At 33.8% G+C, this 25,961-nt stretch overlaps 1 protein-coding gene across 1 annotated transcript in view; it reads right to left on the bottom strand.

Annotated features, from left to right (window-relative positions):
- Positions 1 to 25,961, bottom strand: part of DISC1 (DISC1 scaffold protein) — a 491,977-nt gene that overhangs the window by 350,515 nt on the left and 115,501 nt on the right. The window contains exons 4-6 of the mRNA XM_074262397.1: positions 13,679 to 13,826; positions 8,068 to 8,197; positions 4,487 to 4,722 (exon numbers count right to left, since the gene is read on the bottom strand). Coding sequence (XP_074118498.1) covers positions 4,487 to 4,722; positions 8,068 to 8,197; positions 13,679 to 13,826 — 514 coding nt within the window. The remainder of the gene's footprint in view (positions 1 to 4,486; positions 4,723 to 8,067; positions 8,198 to 13,678; positions 13,827 to 25,961) is intronic.

Genomic DNA, 25,961 nt, shown 5'->3' with positions numbered 1-25,961 from the left:
AATGTCATCCAGACATTCCAAATCTTGGACAGGTCAAAAACAAGAAAACATCAATGTTCAAGAGACCATAGTCAATATTCCCAAATACACAAAGACTAGAAGACAGAACCCCCAACTCAGCATTGTTCAGAAGAGAGGAAACTATGAGATAATAATAATAATAATGATCTTGTGGCAACAGCTCCAAACTCTTCCCAGAATCTTGTTCTTGAGCTGGTTGGTTCATTGCCTTCCTGTACTCACTTTGCCAGGTCAAGGTGGATATTCTCAGACAGGGAACCAAGTTTACAATGATATAGCTACTTGAGAGATCTTAACTCTTTCCAGTTCCTAGAGGTAACTTTAGGATGACATAGAAATGTATTCTCTCACTCCTATGACTTGTCAGTATTGATCCTGAATTCTCACCAGTATATTTCCCATTTATACAAAATAGCTCACAGTCATACTACTGGCTCTTAAACATGAATAACTCTATATATGGTGAACATTTAGTAAATATTATTAACTGTCACAGAAAAACTAAAAAGTATCTACTCCATAATATGAGAAAATAATTTCATTACTTAATCTCTTATTTGTTCTCATCTCTGTCCACCCTCTCACCATGCCCTAAACCCCTAGGTTACATAGTCAGCTAATACCTGTGACAGAAAAAATCCTCATTTTTTTGCCTACTATTATAGTCACCATAGTACAGAGAAATAAATTTTCAATAGAAGTACATCTGACGGAAAGTGATCATCTTTCCCAAAATGTATTTTTTTTTGTTAAAAAAACAAACATTCACTGAAATACTCTCCCAGAATCCTATTCACCCATCAGATGCCATACTTATGGTACTTGGTGATTACATCATGGAGACAATAAATGGAAGATTAGAAAAAAGAGGAAAAGTCAGGATGTGTATTTCAATTAGGGCATTCGAAACTAAGATGAATTATTCGACAACCCCTGAGTCTTATCATTCCCCCAAATATGGAAAAAAATACTATGAAGTAGAGAGATACACCAGAATATCATACTTCCTACTTATTTTAAGAAAGGATTCTTTCACTTAGGCCTCTACTTGTCCATTTTCCAGGAATCATGACTAACAGAAAAATTATTTTTAGGCTGCTTTGTTGGGAATCAAAGATGAAGTTCAACTCATTTATACTGAGTGTTGAGATATGTTTTCTTTCCTCTATTTCTTTACAATTCTGCCCCAATTAAATATTTTACAATTTCAACATATGGTTCCTGACTATTCTGATAATAAAATTCAAGTTTAATTAAACATACAAATGTTTTAAGGAAACTAGGTTGGGGTTCAAGCCTAGTAAAATAAATCATAATCATCTAAAATATCCCCAAATAAAATCTTAATCCATGAGATTCCAGAATATAATGGAAAATAGATGATACATCTATTAATCTGTGCCTAGAATATCACTCAGAAAAAAGATTTGAAGTCTTAGATTTGAGACTAAAGTATAACTCTCAAAAATAATGTCCACATATCACAATTTACTGCTCAAAGAATATGTTATCAAGAGTTCTTCAAAGCAAACTTCACTTGATAGGACGCAGGTGGAGGATTTCCCTAAAACAAGAAGATTTTTCTATAGGTGATTTCCACTTCCATTAAACATTTCAAGGTGGGAAATTTTCATAAATTACTTCAATCACATAAATCTCATAGATTTATTATTGAGCTGAAAGAGAATTAGAGATGATCTAATCCAACTTCCTCACTTTATAAATGAGGAAACGAAATCCAGGAGTTTTTTACTCAAGGCCACAGGAATGACTAATAAAAGAGTCACTCTGAGTTCAGAGTTCTCCTCCTCATCCTCAAGACAACAAAGCTCAAAATTTCTTAATTCTTCTTAGCCTGATAAATAGTAGTCAATCAATAAGGGCAACCAGTCTGATTCTGCTGAGGTGTGGGTAATTTAAATTAATCTTGTAAATAAGCATTAAGGAGCAGCTAAGTAACACTAGCCCTGAAATCAGGAGGACCTGAGATCAAAATCGGCCTCAGAAATTTAATACTTACTAGCTCTTAAACTGGGTGAGTCACCTAACCCAATTGCTTCACCAAAACAAACAAACAAACAAACATTTAAGGAAAAAAATACAATACTCAAAATCAACAATACATACAAAAAGACCTAGAGAGCCAAGATTTCTTCCTAATAAAATTAAAGCAGAATATCATTCTTTACCATTCTCTCAGCTTAAAGCTCACTGGCCACAGGTTTATGGCAAATGATTATTGATAAATTAGCTGTACAACCCTTTCTAACTAGTTTTTGTAACTGAGGATGCCACAAAAAAGGCAAACTAGCCAGTGAAAGCTATAGCCCTAAGCATTTATTTGGAATATTTAAAAATCACACAATGGAAAAAAGCTTATTAATTAACCTGAGGCATAGAAGGTCTTGTGGAAGGGGAAAAGGGAAAGAGGGAGCAAGAATAAATCTGAGGTATAGTCTCCAAAGAGACAAGGATACAATTATTTCTCCAAAGGGACAGGATACATCTAAGACCCAAACAGAAGAATTGGCTGCATCTTCAGTAAAAATGAGTTTATCCCTCACCAGGAATAGGAAATGGATCAATGTCCCAGCAAGAGACAGCCTTTCTCACCTGCTACCCACATCGTGCCAAACTTTCTTCACTTTTCCAAGTTTGGTACAAGTAATCTTGGGCTCCATCCCACACAACAGTGCTGCTCAGTCCAAGGATACAGGTGACATATTTTCTAGGGAGAGGCAAAGTCTCTAACAGTCATGTTTGGTGGGTTTTCCAAAGAAACCAATCCTATTTAATTTCCCTGAGACTTTGATGTCACAGGGAAGAAGGTGTCTATTAGCAAGTTTGCTCCAAGCATAAAAGATCCCAGAAAGGGGTTGAAGAGGAACTGGGATAACATGAAGGCAGAAGGAAAGTTTCTCCCACAGAAATGGTATTTTTTTTGAAAAGCTAAGGTTCCCAAAAGCTAGAGATTTTTTGGAGGACAGTGGTGTTATATTCACAAGTAAACTTTAAGTACATTAGCTTAGAGTTCAATTGTTTCTATTACATAATGTCTAAGTAGATTAATTAATTTTACTATAGCAGATGGTGGCTTTAATTCAAGGCTTCTCTCCAACATAATAATGTACTTTGTTTTTATATACAAAAATGCTGCTGCTAACATAACATCAGTAGGGTATTATGAACTTCTATACCATATGTTCTCTATGGTGCTCCCTTTGATACTTTTTTCCATAACTGTTCTCCATTTAACATCTATATCTATATATATCTATATATCACTTATGGGAATTATAATTTCTGGGAGGGCACTCATCTTTTGTATCTTTCACAGCTCTAAGTATAGAAGGGACATTTTTTTCAATGATTCCATTGTTCTTTCAGCATTGTTAACAGACATATCAGTACATTTTATCTAATCCCTCTTGCGACCAGCCATGTCCACTTGCAAAATGATTGACTGAGACCCTTTTTCAGTCTTCATACAGCTCCTTTGTACAGTTCATGCTTTTGTCATGTTCTTCTTGTTGTTATTTAATCATGTCAAATTCTTCAAGATCCCATTTGGGGTTTTCTTGGCAAAGATACTGGAGTGGTTTGCCATTTCCTTCTCATTTTATGGATGAGGAAACCGAAGCAAACAAGTGACTTGCCCAGACTCACAGATATTAGTAAATATCTGAAGCTAGATTTTAATTTAAAGATGAGCCTTCTTGACTCCAAGTCTGGTACTCTATCCACAGCACCACCTACTTGACACTTTCTAAAAAAAATCTACTTTACACTATCGCATTTTTAATTGGTTTAACAGTCTATTTTCCTTTATTGTTGATATATTTTTATATTAAGGCATCATAGATAGTAGATAGAGCATTAGATCTGGAATCAGGAAGACCTGAGTTCAAATGCTCCCTCAGAAACTAACTAAATATGTGACCCTAATCAAGGCATTTAACATCTCTTAGATTCAGTTTCCTTGTCTGTAAAATGGGAACAACAGGAATAGCATCTACCCCACTAAGACTGCTGTAAGGATCTTCTGAGTTCCACATATATAAAATAACTTGGAAACTTTAAAGCACTAGATAAATATTAGTCATTATTATTCTTATATAACATTTATTGTATATTTATGGATTACTGTATATTTGTACCTAAGGCACCTTGTCTACTATACTAAAAGCTCCAAGAGTAGGGGAAAATCATATTTTAATTAGCTTTCTTTGAATTTTCCCCAGTACCGAAATGTGATTTTTAGGTAGTAAGTGCTTAATAAATGTTAAATGAATGAATAGCTATGAAATTGAGCAAATCTTAGTCTTAGCGCTAGCCATCTGAGCTATTTGCCCTGACTTGAAAGAGTTTATGTACTAATGAGCTGATGAAACAATTCAGTAACTGGAGGGTGCCATCACTTAGCACAAGAAAGAACTAGAAAATAATTAAAGAAGAAAAAAAATACCTCTTCATAGTTGCAGGGAGTTCCAGATTAAATGGGATCTGATAGGCTAAGGCTAGTGTATCATCCAAGGCCTTCCTGACCTCCTGCAGTTCTCCCAGGGGCACAGAGACCAGCAGGGAAGTCAGCTCACAGTCCTGAAATTGGATGAACCTCTCTTGCTCTTCTATATCCCGTCTTAATTGTTGATCTTTTGCTTCTAGCACAGACATTCTTGCTTGGAGGCCTTCGATTTCCTTCTGTAGGGGACAGGCAGAACAGATTTTACAGATTAACCCTGCTAACAGCAAACTGCTCACTGATAATGAGTCATTTAAATGAGAGTTAACTGTATGCACCAGAGCAGTGACTGATGCTTCTCCTTCTGAGACAGGCAGATTTTCTGAGGTTTGCTGAACTGGAAAAATCATGCTGGCTTTACATTTCTGATTAGTTGGCATAAGGAGAAAGAGTCCTCCCCAAGCATGAAATAACTGCTGGGGGCATCCAAAAATTTGACTTGGAAAAATGTCATAAATATACAAATTACTTCCATCATAGTGGATATAATTATGAGATGCCAGGACAAGGAGCATTATCCAATGCAGTCACTTATGAAGTACATAATACCACTCAGCAGGCCCTCCAAACCCACCCCTTCTGTCCATCTGAATCCAAATGTAGGAATTACTTGTGTATGAGTGTATGTGTGTGAATAAAGACCATAGAAGCACGTCATGGCTATTGACAAACAGGAGACAAATCTTCCTGAGACTTATTTCAGTCGGGTTTGTGAGCTAAGAAAGGTTTTAACATTTTTAAGTACAATGAAATTTTACTTAAAAATTTAAAATGTATTTAAAATATATTTAAATTTTAAAAATATAAAAACTATTCCTGGCTCTGAAATGTGGCTGGATTTGGCCATTAATTTGCCTGATCTATTAAGTACAAGCAGAGTATTGCTCTTATCATATAAAGTGACATTGATAGCAAGTTCTCTAGCTGTGTCATGGCCTCAAAAATTGAATTTCTATGGCCTTGGAATTCACTTTCAGTACAACGAATGCAAAGGATCACCTCGAGATCAGTCAATCAGTAAGTCAACATTTAACTTGGATTGGTAGGAGAGGCTAGGGCTAATTCCCAAGTGTTGCAGTAGTTTGTCATTTCCAATCCAGCAAGAATTTATTATTATTATACTATAATATCATATTATAACTATATATAATTTATATATGTTATGTATAACATTATTTATTAAGTTATAATATTATTATTATGTGAATGGTACTGGACCAGATGCTTCCGGGTACAAAGCTGTATCCTGCAACCTCTTCTATGTGTAAATTCTCTGTCTTGATGATCTCAACCACTCCCATGAGTTCAAACTGTAAAATGATGCTTATAATAGCACCTACCTGCCAGGATTATCATGAGGATCAACTGAGATAAATTAGTAAAACATTCAGAACACTAAAGCATTCAATAAATGTCTATTTCTTCCCTTTCTTCTACCCTTCCAGAGACCAGTGGAATTATGGTGATGAACTAAAGATACTGCTATAACTTTAAACTGAAAGAAACCCCTTAATTCTTCTCAAAAGTCCATCCACCCCGTCTCCACCCTGGTAAATTCATTGTCTTTTGACAACAGGCCCATTAAAATTAAATTCCATCTTTAATATTGTTAATATATTAACTTTCTCATTATTTACCTTTTCTTGTTCATTCTTTTCAGTTATGTCTGAAATTTGGGGTTGTCTTGGCAAAGATACCAGAATGATTTACTTTTTCCTTCTCTAGCTCATTTAACATATGAGAAAACTGAGGCAAACAGACTGGATTTGAACTCAGGAAGATGAATCTTCTTGACTCCAGGCCCAGCCCTCTAGTCATTGTGCCCCCTTGCTGCCTTCACCTACTGAAGGTAAATAATGACAAGTGAAAAAGCTGTATAGTTTAGTGAACCAAAAGCCAGTCTTAAAATCAAGAAGATCTGGGTTCAAATTCTGCCCATTCTGAACACATACTGAGCATGTTACTTAATTTTTGGTATGGAACTGACAACTATAATTTACATATAATCCATCAATCCTACACCAGGATTTTTACTGACTTCAGGGCTGGTCACCTAGCTACCCCCATTCCAGGAATTCCTTAGAACTGATCTAAAAAAGAAAGAAAATAGACCCAAACAAAAAGAAAAACACAGAAATCAGAGCTCAAAAGCAACTTCAAGTTTTAAAAATCATTCAAAAATTCATAAGAGTCCTACTAGACATCCTTCCTAGCTTAGAAATGGTAATTTATCAAATCAAAGCAAGAAAAGATGAGTAGAAAGGGACTAAGTATATAAGTATCTCACTCTCTACTCAGTTCTTGCCAAGGGAACCATGGAACCAGTCTAGAGGATTTATATTCACTTTAGGAATACTTCATCATCTCATTCCAAGACCAAATACTTTCTGTCAGCATGGTCAAACACTTCACACTACTCCCCAAAGCAACATTTCTCTAGATGTCCATACTGGTCCATGAGTGACCTCCCCACCAGCAAGCAGCTTGATAGTATAGTAGATAGAGAGCTTGGTCTAGAATCAAGAAGACCTGACTCTAAATCCAAACTCAGGAACTTACTAGCTATGGACCCTGGAAAACTCATATAACTTTTGTTTACCTCCATTTCCTCCCAAAGTTATGATGAAAATCAACTGAGATAATGTTTCAAAGCACTTTATATAGTGTCTGGCACACAGTAGGTGCTTAATGAATATTTATTCTTACCCTCAGTTCTTTTGAACTCATAACCCTATGGCTAGAGTAATATTTAAGGTTAAATACAAAAACTCTGTGATAATTCATGTCTACTTCTACAAATCTTAAATGTTTTATCTGGCTTTAACCCATTATTTTATTATGACTTCAAATTTGGGAGAGCCAGAAGTCTTGAAGAAAAGATGGACTAGTTAATTACTTACTGGACATACTGAAGATGGGTCAATGACCACATCATCTTGAAGGTCTGTTCTAATAGTTAAGATTCTGCAAGTCTGTATGATTGCTAACCTTGGACTTACTGCCTCATACTGACTTCTAGCTGCAATCCCTTCCCTGTATTGAGCCATTCCAATGACTGGTTTTTATCTATTATTTCCATTACCTCTCCCAGCATTGGTTTATATCTCCCTGGTCTACCACTGCCCACAGTTTGATGCAACAACAAAAGATTTCCATATGGGCTTGTGTTTTGCAAAATTCTTTTTCACTTCCAAAAAAAATCTCTTCAAAGGTTAGAATGATCAAAAATGACAAATGAGCCTGGAAAACACAAAGTGCACATTTAAAAGATAATGAGGTATGTCAAAAAAAATATGCACAAAAGCCACTGTTTTCAGCCTCTCATTTGTAATGAGATTCATACAGCCCCTGTGACACTCCCCTACCAATCGCTGCTTAGAGAATCTTAATGGATTCCAGCCAAAGCTCTAATTGCTACATTGAAGTAAAGAAAAGATTTCCAATTTATCCCATTTGCCTCAAATGGCTGCAAAATCACTTTACCAATACTCCATTTTTTTCTTACAACTTTATCATCCCTTTACCTGCAACTGCTGCTTCTCTTGAAGGAGCCAGTCTCTCCTGGTGATAGAAACCTGGAGTCTTTCCTGAGCTGCAGATCCTGAGAAGTTGGTCTCCATTTTGAGCTGAGTTTGGGTTTCTTTGCTGCTATCCCTTAGGATATAAAAGAGGAAAAAAAACTTCATATTGTAGAGGCTTTGTAAATAAATTTTGGAAATCTTAACATCAGCAAAATGCCTTCATTGGTTTATAAAATGGTCATGAAGTCTTAAAATTTTAAACCACGGAAAACACAAGACAGTAGGTAAAGAATGAAAAGGAATCATGATGATCTTCTACTCTAAACTCATTTAACAGAAGAGGAAACTTGGGACCACAAAGGTTAAACACAAGCTTTAAGGGAGAGAGACAGGATTTGAACCAAGGTGCTCTGGCTCCTACCCAGGGCTCTTTGCATAGTGCCAAAGGGCTTCTAAAAAAATAAGAAGCCTAACCTGAATTGATAAAACAAATGCTAATATCTTCCCTCCTCTCAAGATTATCTTCTAACTACCTTGGATATTAATTGTGTATGTACCTGGTTATTTACATGTTATGTCATCCATTAAAAGGTGTGCTTCTAGAGAGAACAGACTATGTTGTGTCTTTCTTTTTATCCTCAGACTTAACACACAGTAAACAATAAATGTAGATAGGTTGGTTGATTGATCTAAGGGTTTTGCAGTTTTTTAAGTGTGACAAATTCACAAATGTTGGATCAGAGATCAGCAGAAAAGCTCTATTAAGGAGCTTTTAATATATTAAGAGATTTATAAGAACGTTCTTTTTTAATCTCTACCACAATCCTTCAATTTTTATTTGAAGGTAAATTCTACTTAGCTAAAACATTAGGAAATGTTTTAGCTAAAGATAAGGGAAGTCAAGGATACCCTTTAAATTAATTTTATCATTTAGTAACAATTAAATCTTACTACATCTCTGTGACATGTCAGTCTGAGGTGTAAACTCTATGTCCTAAAAATGTCAAGTTAAGCTTTCCATCTTTAGTAAATGATTCAGTTTCTCCTACTACACTAATTTCGAAATTTATCTAATAGAAAAATGAGACTTCCTTTTTGCTACAAATTACCAGAGAACATTTGTTACTCTATATCTTAGTAAGTAAAATACACAATTCTGATTCTAAATCCAATTATGTCTTCTAACTCCTCAATAAAAACTCAATAAAATCTCCTCTCTCTTCTTCCATGCATTTCATTTCTTTAAATCCTGACAAGTTATCTATAAAATAAGTGAGCCGGGTATATACTGTATTATAACTTACCTGGTATTTATAGGAAAAATAATAATCATCATCATATTCATGTTGGATGACGCCTCATTCTATTCCCAAATCATTTCATTCATTTTTGAATGTCTCTGCCCATTTGTTATATAAATAGAGTTTAGATATTTTATATAGGCCCTGTAATCTAATTTTTTCACAATTTGACTTCAAAACCTAAGGATAAGAAATGCAACAATAATAAACATTCTCCCTAAGAAGTCTGCAGATTTCTTTTGTTTCTCTCACAGAGCCCAGTGTATATATGGATCAATAGATATACATTGATATATTTAGTGCCCATAACTTTCATTTTTCACAATTTTTACAAAAGTGGAATACTGATCCTATACCAACATACAGAGTACTACATTGTTGTTGATTCAGTCAATTCAGTCATGTCCAATTGTGACTCTCTGGACCACCCTATCTATAGGGTTTTCCCAAAAAAGATATTAGAGTAATTTCCTTCTCTGGTGTATTAAGGCAAAAAAGAGATTAAATGACTTGTCTGGGATTATACAGCTAATAAATGTCTGAGGTTAGATTTGAATTTAGGTATTCCTGACTCCAGGCCCAGCTTACTAATCCACCTGGCTGTATCATGTACGGCATTATAAGTATGCAAATTAATATAGCATTCCAAGAATGGGGGGAAAGAGGGAAGAGTAGGAGGTTAAAGGCAAAAGAAAAGGCTTTCGTCCTGCCCTAATTATCTATGGAAATGGAGGGTTACAGTGACACAGATGATGGCTGTGCAAGAATTTTTGCATCAAATTTACTGCTTTGATTAATTTAGTATTAAGATTTTCTGAATTTCCTAAACACATACCATCTGGATAGGATTGAGGAAAGGGTGCTTGTCTGAAATTTTTCTACAAGATAGGTATTCCATGGATAGAAATTGGAAACTGGCCATATTATAATTTGTCATATTTGTTACACAATCCAAATGACAGCTCCCTGTGAAATGCCAGCATTCTGAGATTAGAAATAAAGTCACGGGGAGTTGCTGTGATCTACTCCAGACCACAGTGTGAGCTAGTAATGAAGCAAAGTCTGGCTTTGGCCATGTGTCTCTGCCTAGATCCATCTCCCTTCACGTGGTCAATCACTACTACTTTCTGACTGCGTTTGCTCTCTTTATGTGTAATAATTCTCAACGTCTCCCTCATCAATGCAAATTAGAACAACTCTGCTATAAACTAATCAGTATATGAAAAAGAACAAATCACCAAGTATGAAAATATAGGTGGCTAGGAGTGGCACTCAGGCAAAGGATGTGTGAACCAGTTGAAGCTCTATGTGTATTTATGGTCTTACACACTCCAGTGAAAATTAGGCAGATTCCAGCTGAGTTCTTTTGCTTTAAAAAAAAAAAAAAAAAAAAAAAAGCAAACAACTTTGACTCTTCATTGACAACAGCAGTATAATCTGTATTCCATCAATTACACTTACCACATGATCATTATGTGTGAATATATGTCACATTAAAAAAAAAAGGAAAATAGACAGCCATCTGTGTATCAACTATTGGAGTGCCAGACTATTAATGCGTATGTGCCTTATGATGATTACACATCATTGCCTCCTCACCAGCCAAACAACATTCAAACTTTCCCAATCCTTTCAATGGCTCTTTGCTTTGCTAAGAGAGCCACTTCTCAAAGTCTTCATAAAGAGAGGAAATCCTGATTAGTCTGTGGCTATCCACTTTCAAACATATTTTATTAAACAAAGCATTCATTTTAAAAAAATGCATGCACTAGTTTCTAAGAAATTTGTGCATACCACTGGGGATTCGTTGTCAGTCAATCTTTATACTGAGGATATCAGAAGATATTCTGTGTCACAGCTAGAATCAATGAATTTTAGAGTTGAAAAGGGATTTGAAATTATTGATCCAAAGCTAGAAGAGATTTCCAAGGTCACTTAGCCCAAGTCTTATTTTAGATGAGGAAACTAAGGCCCAGAGAGATTAAGTGACAAATGACTTGATTAAGTTTATGTAAAAAATAAGTATCAGAAGTGGGATAATATGAATACCAAAACCAAGGCTCTTTTCACTGAACCAAACGCTGCCTCCTAAGAAATTCTATGGTTCTAATCCCTTAACTTGAAGGTGAGGTTCATGTAAGCAATTATATTATGAATTCTTTTATGATAATGTTACACATCTTTTTTTTTTATTACCCAAGTACCTCACGGCATATTACACATAGCAAGTATTTAATACATATTTTGAAAATGAACAGACAAATTAACATGAAAATTATTCTTAAGTGACTTGCCCAAAATTACAAAAATAGTTGATGGCAAAATTAAGATAAAAATTAAGTCTACAGAATCCCAGATCTGGGATCTTTTCATTATGTTCCATTCATATCTGATTTTCTTTAATTTTATTTATTTTATTCTGAACTTAAAAAATAAAACAAGCATTTCTACCTACATATATATGTTGCTGCCTCTACTGGAATGTAAATTACTTGAGGGCAGGGTCTTTTTTTGCTTTTGTCTTTGTAGTTATAGATCCTGGAATATAGTAGACATCTAATAATTGAATCAAAATGAATATAGCATATTATTCTAGTCAATTATGCTTTCAATAAAAATAGAATTATTACAATGATAAAAATAGGAGTAGAAATTAATCACTAATTGCTAATACAAAAGTCCACATGTAATTTACAGCAAGTCTAAAAGTTTAGCTCTCTCTTTTAAACTAATAAGATCAACAGAGTAGCAAATAAAAGAAGGACTTTTTAATCAGGTACAACCTTTGTGTACAAATATAACCGTGTAAAGAACTGGAGATTAAAAACAAAAAATTTTCACATAACTCCTTTACTTTATAGTAAGGGTATATATATGATATCCAGCTTCATATACAAGATATTGTACAAACCTACACTTACAAAATGGCAGTCAGTACTCCAAATTATAAACAATAACTAGAACTTTCTTAAGATCATAAGCTGAAAGATTTGGAAGGGACCCTGGAGATTTTCTAGTCCAAGTCCCTTGAAGAAGCTAAGTATACAACAGGTACTATGATATGCTTAAGAAAAGTTAGAACTAGAAGAATCTAGAAGAATATAGAAGAATTCTTATTCTTGGGGATAGAGAGAGAAAAATGTTTCCATTATATCACCCATGTATTTATAACTCACTGAATAAAGCCAATAACAGAAAAAAAAAAAAAAAAGGTTAAAGAGGATTTGGTCCCTGTTGAAATTACTGAAGTCTTTAAGTACAATGGGATAGGCACTCATAAATTGGACGTATTTTTACTCTTAGATATAAGCTTGAAGACATTTAGATTCTCATAACAAGCAGCCTTTTATCACTGCCCCCCCATCTGAATCACAGCAATATCTATAATTCAATGGTGCCCTCTACTTCAGGATCAAATACAAATTCGTTTACTTAATTTTAAAGCCCTTCCTACCTTTCCAGTCTTTTTATATCTTATTCCCCTCCACATACTGTTATACAGTGCCATGGGTTTTCTTCCTGTCCATCACATAAAACACTCCATCTACTATCTTCAAGCATTTTTCCCAACTAATACCACATGAATAGAACTCTTTACTTCTTCAATTCTGTCTCATGGCTTCCCTGGCTTCCTTCAAGTCCCAGCTGCAGCTCTGAAACTGCCCCAATTTATCCAGTATTGATCCAATTTGTATAAAATGGTTTGAATGTTGTATTCTCCATTAGTCTGTGAGTTCCATGAGAGCAAGTACTATTTTTTTTTCCTTTTTATTTCTTCAGTACTTAGCAGAATAGGCACTTAATAAATGCTTACTAACTGACTGAGATAGAGATTGACAGTAGTTAACCAGTGAGCTGCCCAACTGTACCTTTTTATATTTCTCTTTTTTGCTTTATGTTACATATTATCCATTTAAATCATGCTTATGCCAATAGTAAAACATCACACTTAGCTATTTAATAAAGTTCTATTTTTCACAGAAAAAGGACCATAACTGAGTGGAAAAGCATTTCACTCTCCTATCAGTTGATCACACTCATTAGATACATAAGCACTATCTACTCATGAATACTTTCAGTTAAAAAATCAGATCATAGCTTCATTTAGAAAGCAGTCCCTCAGCTGGATCTTAGAGCTTCTTCTGAATCAACTAATCCTCCAATCTGCCCAAAATAAGGATTCTAAAAGATAGAATTGAGGAAAGAGGAGACTACGTGAAAACAAGAATCCAGGAAGGAAATAAACAATATGGAAAATGTTATCCTTGCAAAACCAAACCTATAGAGCAGTACTAAATGAAATGAGTACTTACCCATGTGTAGCCCAATGCAGAGCAGATTGGACTTGGGCTCCAAAATGGTCCAAAAATGAACTAATGGATGGATGTCTTGAAGGAAGCTGAAACTTTAGGGTGCTCTTTTCTTTCTCTAAGTCTTCTATTTTTTGTTTTAATTCTTCAGCTAAATGCACAGGAGAGAAATGGGAAAAAAAGAAACTAAGAAATTCAGAATGTATATTTCCTTTCAGTGCTTCTCATTTTTTTGGTTCTAAACCTACGACATTAGTATAAGAAACTCCCAAACCTACAACTCCTCTCTCTACAATTTATAATCTTAGAGAGTTACCTACAGTACTGAGAGGTTTCATAACTTTCTCAAGGTTATACAAGTAGTCCATATCAGAATAGAATTTAAACCCAGGTTTTCCTGATTACAAGGCAGGCTCTCTATCTAGGATACCTCTTCTTCACCTTGCACATAGTAGGAATTTAACAAATGTTAGTTAAATGGAAACTTAGAGCCAAATAAGTTTTATTCTAATATCATAATACACATGTTATTTGGACCTGAGGTTTTTTATTTCTTTTTTTCAACTAGCCCTTACAAAGTCTCTACTCATATACATACATATATACACATATAGTGTATGTCTATGGATGTATGTGTATTTGTGTATGGATGTATGAATATGTATTTATATACATACTCTACTATTTTTATTGGTATTCCAATAAATTTGGTAATTCTCAAAAGGCTACTTGTTAAGGACCATGCCTAGGTGAAGGGGCTGGTCAGTTCTCTGAGAGCCTCCACAGCTGTGAATCATAGCACTTGACGGAGTTGCAAAGCAGCCTTTGCTGACAAAGATGTTCCTTGTGGTTTGGGAATGAAATAAATCGGAGACAAAGGGAAGAGGAGAGAGGTCAGAGAACAGTAAATGTCTCTCAGTCTCCTTGTATCGCCATCATCCTCTCACATGAAGAGATCCATTCTCTTCTGAGTTAGACCTCCAGCAGCCACTGGCAGATGGCTCCCATATCACTATAGCTACTACCATCCAAACTCTATTCACTTCAACAAACATTTATTAAATGCCTCTCATTCTCAAGGCATTGTACTAAATGAGAATGAGACAAAGATAAGCCCTACCTTCAAGATGTTTACATTTTTCTGGGATGGGGGTTGGGCAGGTTTAAACAAGATGGCTCCCAAACAGGTAAACATAATGCACATCAGAATATGATATGATCAAAGGAGAAAACCAGAAAAACCCTTTAAGAAAATTTAAGGAGGGAGAAAATATTTAAGGTTTCATGGAAGAAATAGTATCTGAGATAATTCTTGAAGGTAAAGATTCTGAAAAGTAAACCTGAGGAAGGAATTCATTCCAGGCACAGAGATAAATTACATAAATACAGGGAAATAATAAGAGCTATCATATTAAGTTAAAGCATGAATTCAATCTCATGACACAAAAAGAGAGTACATGGAATAGAATAAACTATAAGAAGAGTGGAAAAGTAGAAAAGGACCAGAAAACAATTCACATGATAAATCTTATTAATAACAAAACAAAAAACGCATGATTATAGCAATAGAGAAAATATCATCAATAAAACAGCACTCATTTATGTTTAAAAAAAAAAACTCTAAAAAAGCCTTTCCTTAAGGTAATCAAAAACATTTATCTAAAACTAATAATTAGCATTATTTTTAATGGAGAAATATTAGAAGTTTTCCCAATAAGCTCAGGAATGAAGTAGCAATATATCTGCTATCGCTATTAATATTTGGCAGACTACTAGAAATGCCAGCTATAGCAATATGGCCCCCTAAAAAAGAAATTTAAAAAGTAAGCATTGGCAAGAAAGAGGCAAACTTAATTCCATATGCTGATAGTATTTCATTCAGAACAGTCTAGCTAATTACCCCCAAAATTAATCAAGGCAATAACCTAAGTAATATAGTAGGATACAAAATATCTCCATAAAAATAATCTTACTAACAAAAAAACCTATACACACCAAAAAAGGAGATGAAAAGAAAAATATCTTTTAAAACAATTAAAGGCATTAAGTATTTGGCCTATAACCTACCAAGAGACAGAGAACTTATGTAAGTAAAATGTAAGAAAATTTCCAGAGAAATAAAGGCAAATCTCAACAAATAGAGAAGTCATCGATTTCATGGCTAGCTACTTTAACATAATAAAAATGGAAATATTTTCCAAATTAATTTACAAGATATGAACAAACACTAGTGAAAAGGAGAATTGTAAATATGAGTTAACCATAAGAAAGAATGTACCAAATCACTAATTTAAAAAACCTAAATCTAAACAAATCTACCTCTTATTCAACAAATTAGCAAAGATAACAAAAGATATGAAGTCACTTGTAGAAGGACTGTGGCACATCAAACTATTGGTAGAATTGTATATTAGTATAACCATTCTCAAAAGCAATTTGTAATTATGTAAAGATCAGGTACCTCTATACCTAAATTACTGGTGACCTGTATCATAAGGCAGTAATTATCAAAACTATCTTATACTAGCTAAAAAACAGTTGAGTAGACCTAGAATTTATAGCAGCAAATAAACATGATAATATTGTATTTGAAAGTGTAAAGACTTAAGATTTGGAGATAAGAATTGATTATTTGGTAAAAATGGTTAGGAAAAATATAAAACAATATGGCAGAAACTGGACATGGATCAGTATCTCACACATTTACTAAAACAAGTTCAAAATCACTACATGACTAGATATAAAGATAAATTTTACAAAAAAATTAGAATGGAAAAAATTACTTATCACACTTATGGAAAGGTGAGCAATTTGTGAATAAACAAGAGATAGCAAGCAGAATAAGTTATAAAACGGATGAATTTTGATTATATTAAAGTTTTTGTACAAATAAAATGAATATAGTCAAAATTAGAAGGCAAATAGATAACTAGGGGAAATTTTTAATGGGTAATTTGTCAGATAAAGGTCTCATTTAAAATATTTAAAGAATTTTGTCAAATATATAAAATGAGTCATTCCCCAGTTGATATGTGGTCTAAAGATAGGAAAACATAGCCTTCAAATGAAAGAAACTAAAACAATTTTAATCATATAAAATGCTCTACATCATTATTGATTAGACAGATACAGATTAAAACAACCTTGAAGAATCATTTTATACCTTCCATAATTTTATCCCCCTTTCCTTAAACCCTTTCCCCTACTATTTATACATAAGCATCTTAAAATAGGAAGGAAGTCAGTGGGGAAGAAGGAAGGAAAGAGAGGAAGAAAGAAAGAGAAGAAGTAAAGAAGGGAGAGAGGAAAGGAAGAATATGTATTTTAAGTCTGACCAACAATAAGAAGAAATGACAAATATAACAAATACAGAGAATTATGAGAAGCTGTATAGTAATTGATACAAAGTGAAATAAGGAGAAATAGAAAAATAATATACCCAATTATTACAACCACATAAAAGGATGTAATATTCTGCATATTAAATCAATCACCTCTTTTCCTGGAGTAAAGTAGCATTCTTCATCAATGGTCTTTTGGAATCATAGTTGGTTGTTGCATTGATCAGAGATCTTAAACTTTCAAAGTTGCTCATTTTTATGTTTTTATTTTATAAATTGTGGTCCTGGTCCTGCTCACTTCACTCTGCATAAGTTCATACATCTTTCCCCATGTTTTTCTGAAATCATTGCATTATTTCTTCTAGTACAAGAATTATTCCATTACACTCATATACCATAATTTGCTCGTCATTCAACAATCAATAAGCATGTGGGAATTTGTTTTGCTTGCCATATGCATACAAATATTTTTTCTTTTTTTCTCCTTATTTGGAGGAGGTTAGAAGGGATAAAGAAAATAAGAAGTGTTTATTAATTTAAAAATTTTTTTTAAAAAAAGCAATATTCAAAATTGAATGCTATGGAATCACAATGACTAAGATTGGTCCTATAGAAAAGATATAAGAAGGCACTTCCATTTCTTTGAAAATAAAGGATGGAGGTTTCTACCCTCCACTTCCAATTAATGTTGTCAAAGAAGCTCCAGAAATTTCAATTGAAATAAGTCAATCAATAGTAAGTTAGGTTTAACTAGTTCTTAATCAATGAGAAAGGATCATAAAGGCCTTTGAGGGTCATTGGATGAAATTAAATGATACTATGAAGGAAATATCTTGTGATTTATTGAAAAAATTAGATATATTTTTGAACCTCTGTACAATACAACAGACCAGTTTGAATTCACACATTTTAATTACAGTTTAGTCAAGTAGTCACCCAGTTCAGAGGTTTAAAATCCTGAAAGGAAATTTTCCTTGGAGAAAAGAGTTCTTTCTATCCCTTTTCCCCCATCACCACTGAGCAAGTGATAATTGTAAATTTTGAAAAGCTGAAAGATCTAGAGTTCCTATAAGCATTGTTAAGTGTTCAGACAAGCAGCAGTAGCTGACAATAGCATCTGCATTGGGAGCTAAGAGACATACAAAAGTTAAATTAGACATACTAAGGAATGCCAGCTTCGGTACTATTCAAAGGTAATAATCAGGGGGCATGCAGAGAACTTAAAATTTATTTCATGAATATTCCACAGGGGAGAAAAGGACTTTATTATTCAGGAGTTCTGGGGTATTTCTGACCATATGTGCTTTCTAAGTCTACAACTCCATAAAGTCTTATTCAAATGTCTCGTCATCATCTGAAATATTAGAAACAAGTTTTTAGACTAGGAGAATAGACCATAGATTCTCCTTAAGGATATTAATATAATTTAAACATCAAAATTATGACAGAAACAATATTTTCACACCACACTCAATACATTAATATATATGGATGAGATAAATATAAAGCAGAAAACATGGAAATAAGCTCATTAAAAATATATCACAACTGCTGTGGGAGGAGTTTCTGGGGCCAAAGTGAAGAAAGATTCTCTATGGATGGCAAACATTCTCTATAGACTTCTTATTTGTATGTGATTACAACACATCCTAGCACACTGTAGAGTCTTCGGACTCAAAGATATGAGCACTAAAAAAGGTTTGACTGAATGTTTTTAAGCTGGAGAAAACAAAAAGATCAAGAATACCTATTATCCAAACTGTATCATATACTTAGATGGATAGCCTATAGAATTTATCTACCAGTTTAAGACATTTGAACAGACACTGCAAATGAATTGGACAACACAATGAACTGGATTATCGTAGGGAAATTGTGGAGCTCCTTTTATGGCCCTAATCTCCTTTAAAAATGAATGAGTTCACTGATCAGAGAAATGCAAATTAAGACCACTCTGAGATACCACTACACACCTGTCAGATTGGCTAAGATGACAGGAACAAATAATGATAAATGTTGGAGGGGATGTGGGGAAACTGGGACACTAATACATTGCTGGTGGAGTTGCGAAAGAATCCAGCCATTCTGGAGAGCAATCTGGAATTATGCCCAAAAAGTTATCAAACTGTGCATACCCTTTGACCCAGCAGCGCTACTACTGGGATTATATCCCAAAGAAATACTAAAGAGCGGAAAGAGACATATATGTGCCAAAATGTTTGTGGCAGCTCTTTTTGTTGTAGCTAGAAACTGGAAGATGAATGGATGTCCATCAGTTGGAGAATGGTTGGGTAAATTGTGGTATATGAAGGTTATGGAATATTATTGCTCTGTAAGAAATGACCAGCAGGAGGAATACAGAGAGGCCTGGAGAGACTTAAATCAACTGATGCTAAGTGAAATGAGCAGAACCAGAAGATCACTGTACACTTCAACAACAATACTGTATGAGGATGTATTCTGATGGAAGTGGAAATCTTCAACATAAAGAAGATCCAACTCACTTCCAGTTGATCAATGATGGACAGAGGTAGCTACACCCAGAGAAGAAACACTGGGAAGTGAATGTAAATTGTTAGCACTAATATCTGTCTGCCCAGGTTGCATGTACCTTCGGATTCTAATGTTTATTGTGCAACAAGAAAATGATATTCACACACATGTATTGTACCTAGACTATATTGTAACACATGTAAAATGTATGGGATTGCCTGTCATCGGGGGGAGGGAATAGAGGGAGGGGGGGTAATTTGGAAAAATGAATACAAGGGATAATATTATTAAAAATATATATATAATAAAAAAAATTTAAAAAAATGAATGAGTTCAATCTTTTTTATATGAATATTTTACTGATATTACTATATAGCTGTGAGATATGGAACTTTTTATTTTCCAAAGAATTAAAATTGAATATCAATCTAGAGGACAATAGGGAAGTAAAAAGTAGGTTGTATAGGCTAGAACTTTTAGTAAAGTACATCATTAAAGAAATATGTAATCAAAATAAATTATGTAAAGAGCAAGTAAGAAAGATTCCCAGCACAATGGATAAACTCTCTAGCAAACTTATGGGGGCACATGGAAAAGCTTCACAGAAGATGGGTAGGTGTGGAAGTTTGCAATATGCATAACTGGAAGGAATATCTATATATGGGAGATGAATTAATTCTATTATTTTGGAATTTGGACACCATTGCCTTTTGTTTTTAATACCATAGCAATTTCCAATTATAACTTCCCCAACAAATTCTATATCAAATTTGATAGCATATGTAGCAAAATATGGGGCAGTCATATGGTACAATGGATAGAGTGCTGGGTCTAGAGTCAGGAAGACATCTTCTTGAATTCGAATGTGATCTCAGACATTATCTGTGAGACCTTGGGAAATTCACTTAACTGTGTTTGTCTCAATTTCCTCATTTGTAAAATAAGCTGGAAAAGGAAATGGCAAACCACTCCACTATATCTGGCCAAGAAAATCCCAAATGGGGTCATCAAGAGTTGGACATGACTGAAATAAATGAAAAAAAAAAAAAACAGCCCCTCCACCTCTATACTGAAAAGAAGGAAAAATTTATTTCACTACATTTGAGAACTATAATTAATCTGAGCTCAGAAATCTTTTACTGACATTTTTCATTTAGGTTAAATGTAGTCACCATGAATACTGTTCTTATTCTATTTCACTCTGCATAAGTTTATGCGACTTGTTCCATTTCTGCCATTTCTTAAGATATAATAATATCAATATGTTCATATGCCACAATTTGCTCAACTATTGCCCAATTGATGGGCATTTATTTTATTTCTGGGTTGGTTTTTTTTGCCACAGTAGATACAACTGAAAATACTGTAGCATATGTGGGATTTTTTTTATCTCTTTATAGTATATTCCCAGTCAAGGAAGTTAGATCAAAAGATATAAACCGTTAGAAAGCTTTATGATTTTATAGCATAATTCCACATTTCTATGCCCAGGTTGCTGGGAATGGGGGGATCAAAGTTCTGGGATCAGAATGAAAAAGAATTGGGTTTGAGGTTTGTGTTCTTGGTTAATTAAATGCTTCACTAGAACATTAGGTTGAATCACTAAGTAATTCTAATAATAATAAGTATCTAACAATAATAAGTTTCCACAGCCCCTCAAACATTAATTATCTTCATTTTATCATCAATTTGAAGGGTATGAGGCAAAGTCCCACAGTTGCTTTATTTTTATTCTTTTTATTTTTTAATTAAGCCTTTTATTTTCAAAATAGATCCATAGATAATTTTCAATATTCATGCTTATAAAACCTTGTGTTCTAATTTTTCCTTCTCTTCCTCCCATCCCCTTCTCTAGATGTCAAGTGATCCAATATATGCCATACATGTGCAGTTCTATACATATTTCCACAAATACCATGCTGCACAAGAAAGATCATAACAAAAAGAAAAGAAAAAAACAAAATGCAAGCAAACAACAATAAAAAGGGTAAAAATATTATGTTATGGTCCACATTCACTTCCCAGTATTTTCTCTGGGTGCAGATGGCTTTCTTCATCACAAGGTTATTGGAATGGCCTGAATCATTTCATTGTTCATGAGAGCCATGTCCATCAGAATTGATCATTGTATAATCTTGCTTTTTGCTGTGTATATGTTGGCTCTACTCATTTCACTTAGGATCAGTTTATGTAAGTCTCTCCAGACCTTTCTGAAATCATATGCTGATTTCTTATAGAACAATAATATTCCATAACATTCATACACCATAACTTATTCAGCCATTCTCCAACTGATGGGCATGCACTCAGCTTCTGCTTTCTTGCCACTATGAAAAGGGCTGCCACAAACATTTTTGCACATGTGGGTCCCTTTCTCTCCTTTATGATCTTTTTTAGGATACAAACCCAGTAGAAACATTGCTGGATCAAAGTGTATACACAATTTGACAGTCCTTTGGGCACAGTTCCAAATTGTACCAGAATGATTGAATCAGTTCACAACTCTACCACAATGTATTAGTGTCCTGGTTTTGCCACATACTCCCCAACATTCATCATTATCTTTTCCTGTCATCTTAGCCAATCTGACAGGTGTATAATGGTACTTTAGAGTTGTCTTAATTTGCAATTCTCTGATCAATAGAGATTTAGAGCATTTTTTTCATATGACTAGAAAGGGTTTTAATTTCTTCATCTGAAAATTCCCTGTTCATATTCTTTGATTATCAATTGGAGAATGGCTTGAATTCTTATAAATTTGAGTCAATTCTCAATTTTAGAAATGAGGGCTTTATCAGAACTCTTGGATGTAAATTTTTTCAGCTTATTGCTTCCTTTCTAATCTTGTCTGTATTGGTTTTGTATATTCAAAAACTTTTTAACTTAATATGATCAAAATTATCCATTTTGCATTCAATAATGTACTCAAGTTCTTCTTTGGCCACAAATTCCTTCCCTACTCCCCAGATCTGAGAGGTAAACTATACTTTGTTTTTTTAATTTGCTTATAATATCACTATGTCTAAATCATGAACTCATTTCAATCTTATCTTGGAATAAGGTATTAGGTGTAGGTCATTGCTTAGTTTCTACTACATTAATTTTCCATTTTCCTAGTAGTTTTTGTCAAATAATGAGCTTTTATTCTCAAAGATGGGATCATTGGGTTTGTCAAACACTGGATTACTATTATCATTGATTATTTTGTCCTGTGCACCTAACCTATTCCACTGATTGACTACTTTATTTCTTAGCCAATACCAATTGGTTTTGATGACTGCTGCTTTATAATATAGTTTTAGGTCTGGTACAGCTAAGCCATCTTCATTTACATTTTTTTTCACTAATTCCCTTTAGCTTTTGTTCTTCCAGATGAATGTAGTTATTTTTATTCTAGCTCTGTAAAATAATTTCTTGGGTTTGATTGGTATGACACTGAATAAGTAGATTAATTTAGTAAGTATTGTCTTTTTTATTATATTTTATATATTTTTATTATATTTGCTCGGCCTACCCATGAGCACTTAATATTTTCCCAAAAGGGAATTGGTATTGGCTAAGAAATAAAGTAGTCAATCAGTGGAATAGGTTAGGTGCACAGGACAAAATAGTCAATGATAATAGTAATCCAGTGTTATCTGATAGGGAAATTGGTCTATAATTTTCTTTCTCTGTTTTGATCATACCTGGCTTAGCTATCAGCGCCATGTCTGTGTCATAAAAGAATTTGGTAGGATTTCTTCTTTCTTTATTTTCCCAAATAGTTTTAATAACATGGCATTAATTGTTTCACAAATGTTTGGTAGAATTCATGTGTAACCTTCTGAATCCAATTTTTCTCGTGCAACAACAGAACTGTATGATTCTCACACATCTATTGTATTTAGGACATACTATAATATATTTAACATGTATAATACTGCCTGCCGTCTAGGGAAGGTGGTGGAGAAAGAAGTGGGTACAAGGGATAATATTGTAAAAAAATTACCAAGCATAAGTTCTGTCAATAAAAAAGTTATAATAAAAAAAAAAAAAAGAATTCACATGTAAATCCATCTAGCCCTGGAGATTTTTTTCTTAGGGAGTTGATTAATAGCTTGTTCTATTTCTTTTTATAAAATGGGATTATTTAAATAACCTATTTCCTCCTGTGTTAATCTGGGCAATCTATATCTTTGTAAATATTCATCCATTTCACTTAGATTATCATATTTATTGGCATACAGTTGGGCAAAATAGTTTCTAATTATTGCTCCAATTTCCTTTTCATTGATGGAAATTTTACCCTTTTCATTTTTGATACTATCAATTTGGTTTTTTCTTACCTTTTTCTGATCAAATTAACTAAAGGTTTGTCTATTTTGTTGGTTTTTTCATAAAACCAGCTCTTAGTTTCTTTTTTGTTTTCATTTTCATTATTTTTTGCTGAGGCAATTGAGGTTAAGTAGCTTGCCCAAGATCACACAGCTAGAAAGTGTTAAGTTTCTGAGGCCAGATTTGAACTCAGGTCCTCCTGATTTCAGGGCTGGTGCTCTATCCACTGTACCACCCAGCTGCCTTCGGCTCTTACTTTTGTTTATTAGTTTAATAATTTATGTATTTTATGTTCAATTTTATTAATCTCCTTTTTATTTCAGAATTTCAAATTTGGTATTTACTTGGGGGTTTTCAATTTGTTGTTTTTCTAGATTTTTAAATTACATGCCCAGTTCATTGGATCTTCTCTTTCTCTATTTTATGCAAATAAGTACATAGACACATAAAACTTCCCCTTAGAACTGCTTTGTCTATATCCCATAAATTTTGGTATGTTGTCTCATTATTGTCATTCTCTTGGATGAAATTATTGATTGTGTCTATGATTTGTTGTTTCACACACTCATTCTTTAGAATCAGATTACACCCTTTAAGTATACCCATATCAGAGCTATAGTTCTCAGAGTTCTTTCTTTCTACCTTTTTATACTTTTTTTGCTTTCTGCATTTGGAGATCAAATTTTCTGTTAGGCTCTTGTCTTTTTATAAGAAATAAATGAAATTCACCTGTATCATTGAGTCCATCTTCTTCCCTGAAAAATAATTTTGCTGAATAGTTGATTCTTGACTGCAATCCAAATTCATTTGCCTTTTGAAATATCAGATCCTAGGCCATTTGATCCTTTAAAACAGAAGCTGCTAGGTTCTGGGTAATCATGATTGTGCCTCCTTGATATTCAAATTGTTTCTTTCTAGCTGCTTGCCATATTTTCCCCTTGATCCAATAATTCTAAAATTTAGCTACAATATTCCTTGGAGTTTTCATTTGGGGGCCTTTTTCAGGTGGTGATTGGTGAATTCTTTCAATGACTGTTTTACCCTCTGGTTCTAGGACATCAGGGCAGTTTTCCTTGATGATTTCCTGAAAAATGATGTCTTATTTTCAATCATGATTTTCAGAAAGTCCAATAATCCTTAGATTGTCTCTCCTAGATCTATTTTCCAGTTTTTCCAACAAGGTATTTTATGTTTTCTCATTTTTTTTCATTTTTTTATTTTGTTTGTCCGATTCATGATGTCTCATTGAGTCATTCATTCCCATTTGTTCAATTCTAATTTTTAGTGAATTATTTTCTTCAGCTACTTTTTTAGCTCCTTTTGCATATGGCCAATTAAATTTCTAAATGAATTGTTTTGCTTAATGGATTTTTTCCATTTTATAAATTTTGTTTTTCAAGAAGTTTTCTTTTTCCATTTTGTAAAATCTATTTTGTAAGAAGTGATATTTTTTTCCATTTTACTAAATCTATTTTGCAAAGAATATTCTTCATCTAATATCTGTGTTTCCTTTTCTAAATTCTCCTGCAATGTTCTCATTTCCTTTCCCCATTTTTCTTCTAACTCTCTTTTTAAAATCCTTTTTTAATTCTTCCTAGAAAGAGTCTTGTGAGATGGGAACTAATTCACATCACCCTTTGGGTCTTCATCTGGAAATAATTTGCTTTTAGTGTCCTTAGGGTCTGAGGTCTGTTCTTCTTTTCTCCATAAAAGCTATCTATAATCAGAGTTGGTTTTGCTGTTTTGCTCATTTTTTAAAAGGTTGATGTCTGCTTTTAGGGCAAAGAGAATGTTGTCCAAGCTTCCTCTACAGGTGACAGTGGCTGTGCAGAGTTGGTGCTGCTGACTTCCAGTGCTGGGTATGTGTGGCCAAATCCCACATTATTATGGGTTCAAAGGCTCACTATTTGCTTTTTGTTTTGTGTTGGATGTCTCACAGCTAATCTGTTGATTCATTGGCTTGCAACCAGAACAGAGTAGCCAACAGTGCTGTAGATTCCTTCCAGTAGATTCCCTAGCACATGGATCCTGCATCTCTGCCCTGCGTCTCTGCACTGCACCTGTAGTCAGCTCTTTCCTCCTCCCTTACCCCATGCCATTGAAACTGACCTTTTCTGAAGTTTTTCCAAAATATGTTA

The sequence above is a fragment of the Sminthopsis crassicaudata genome, chromosome 4 (genome assembly GCF_048593235.1).
Source record: "Sminthopsis crassicaudata isolate SCR6 chromosome 4, ASM4859323v1, whole genome shotgun sequence".
Classification (NCBI taxonomy): domain Eukaryota; kingdom Metazoa; phylum Chordata; class Mammalia; order Dasyuromorphia; family Dasyuridae; genus Sminthopsis; species Sminthopsis crassicaudata.
Note: the sequence above shows the minus strand (reverse complement) of the source record. Positions and strands in the feature narration are given on the sequence as shown.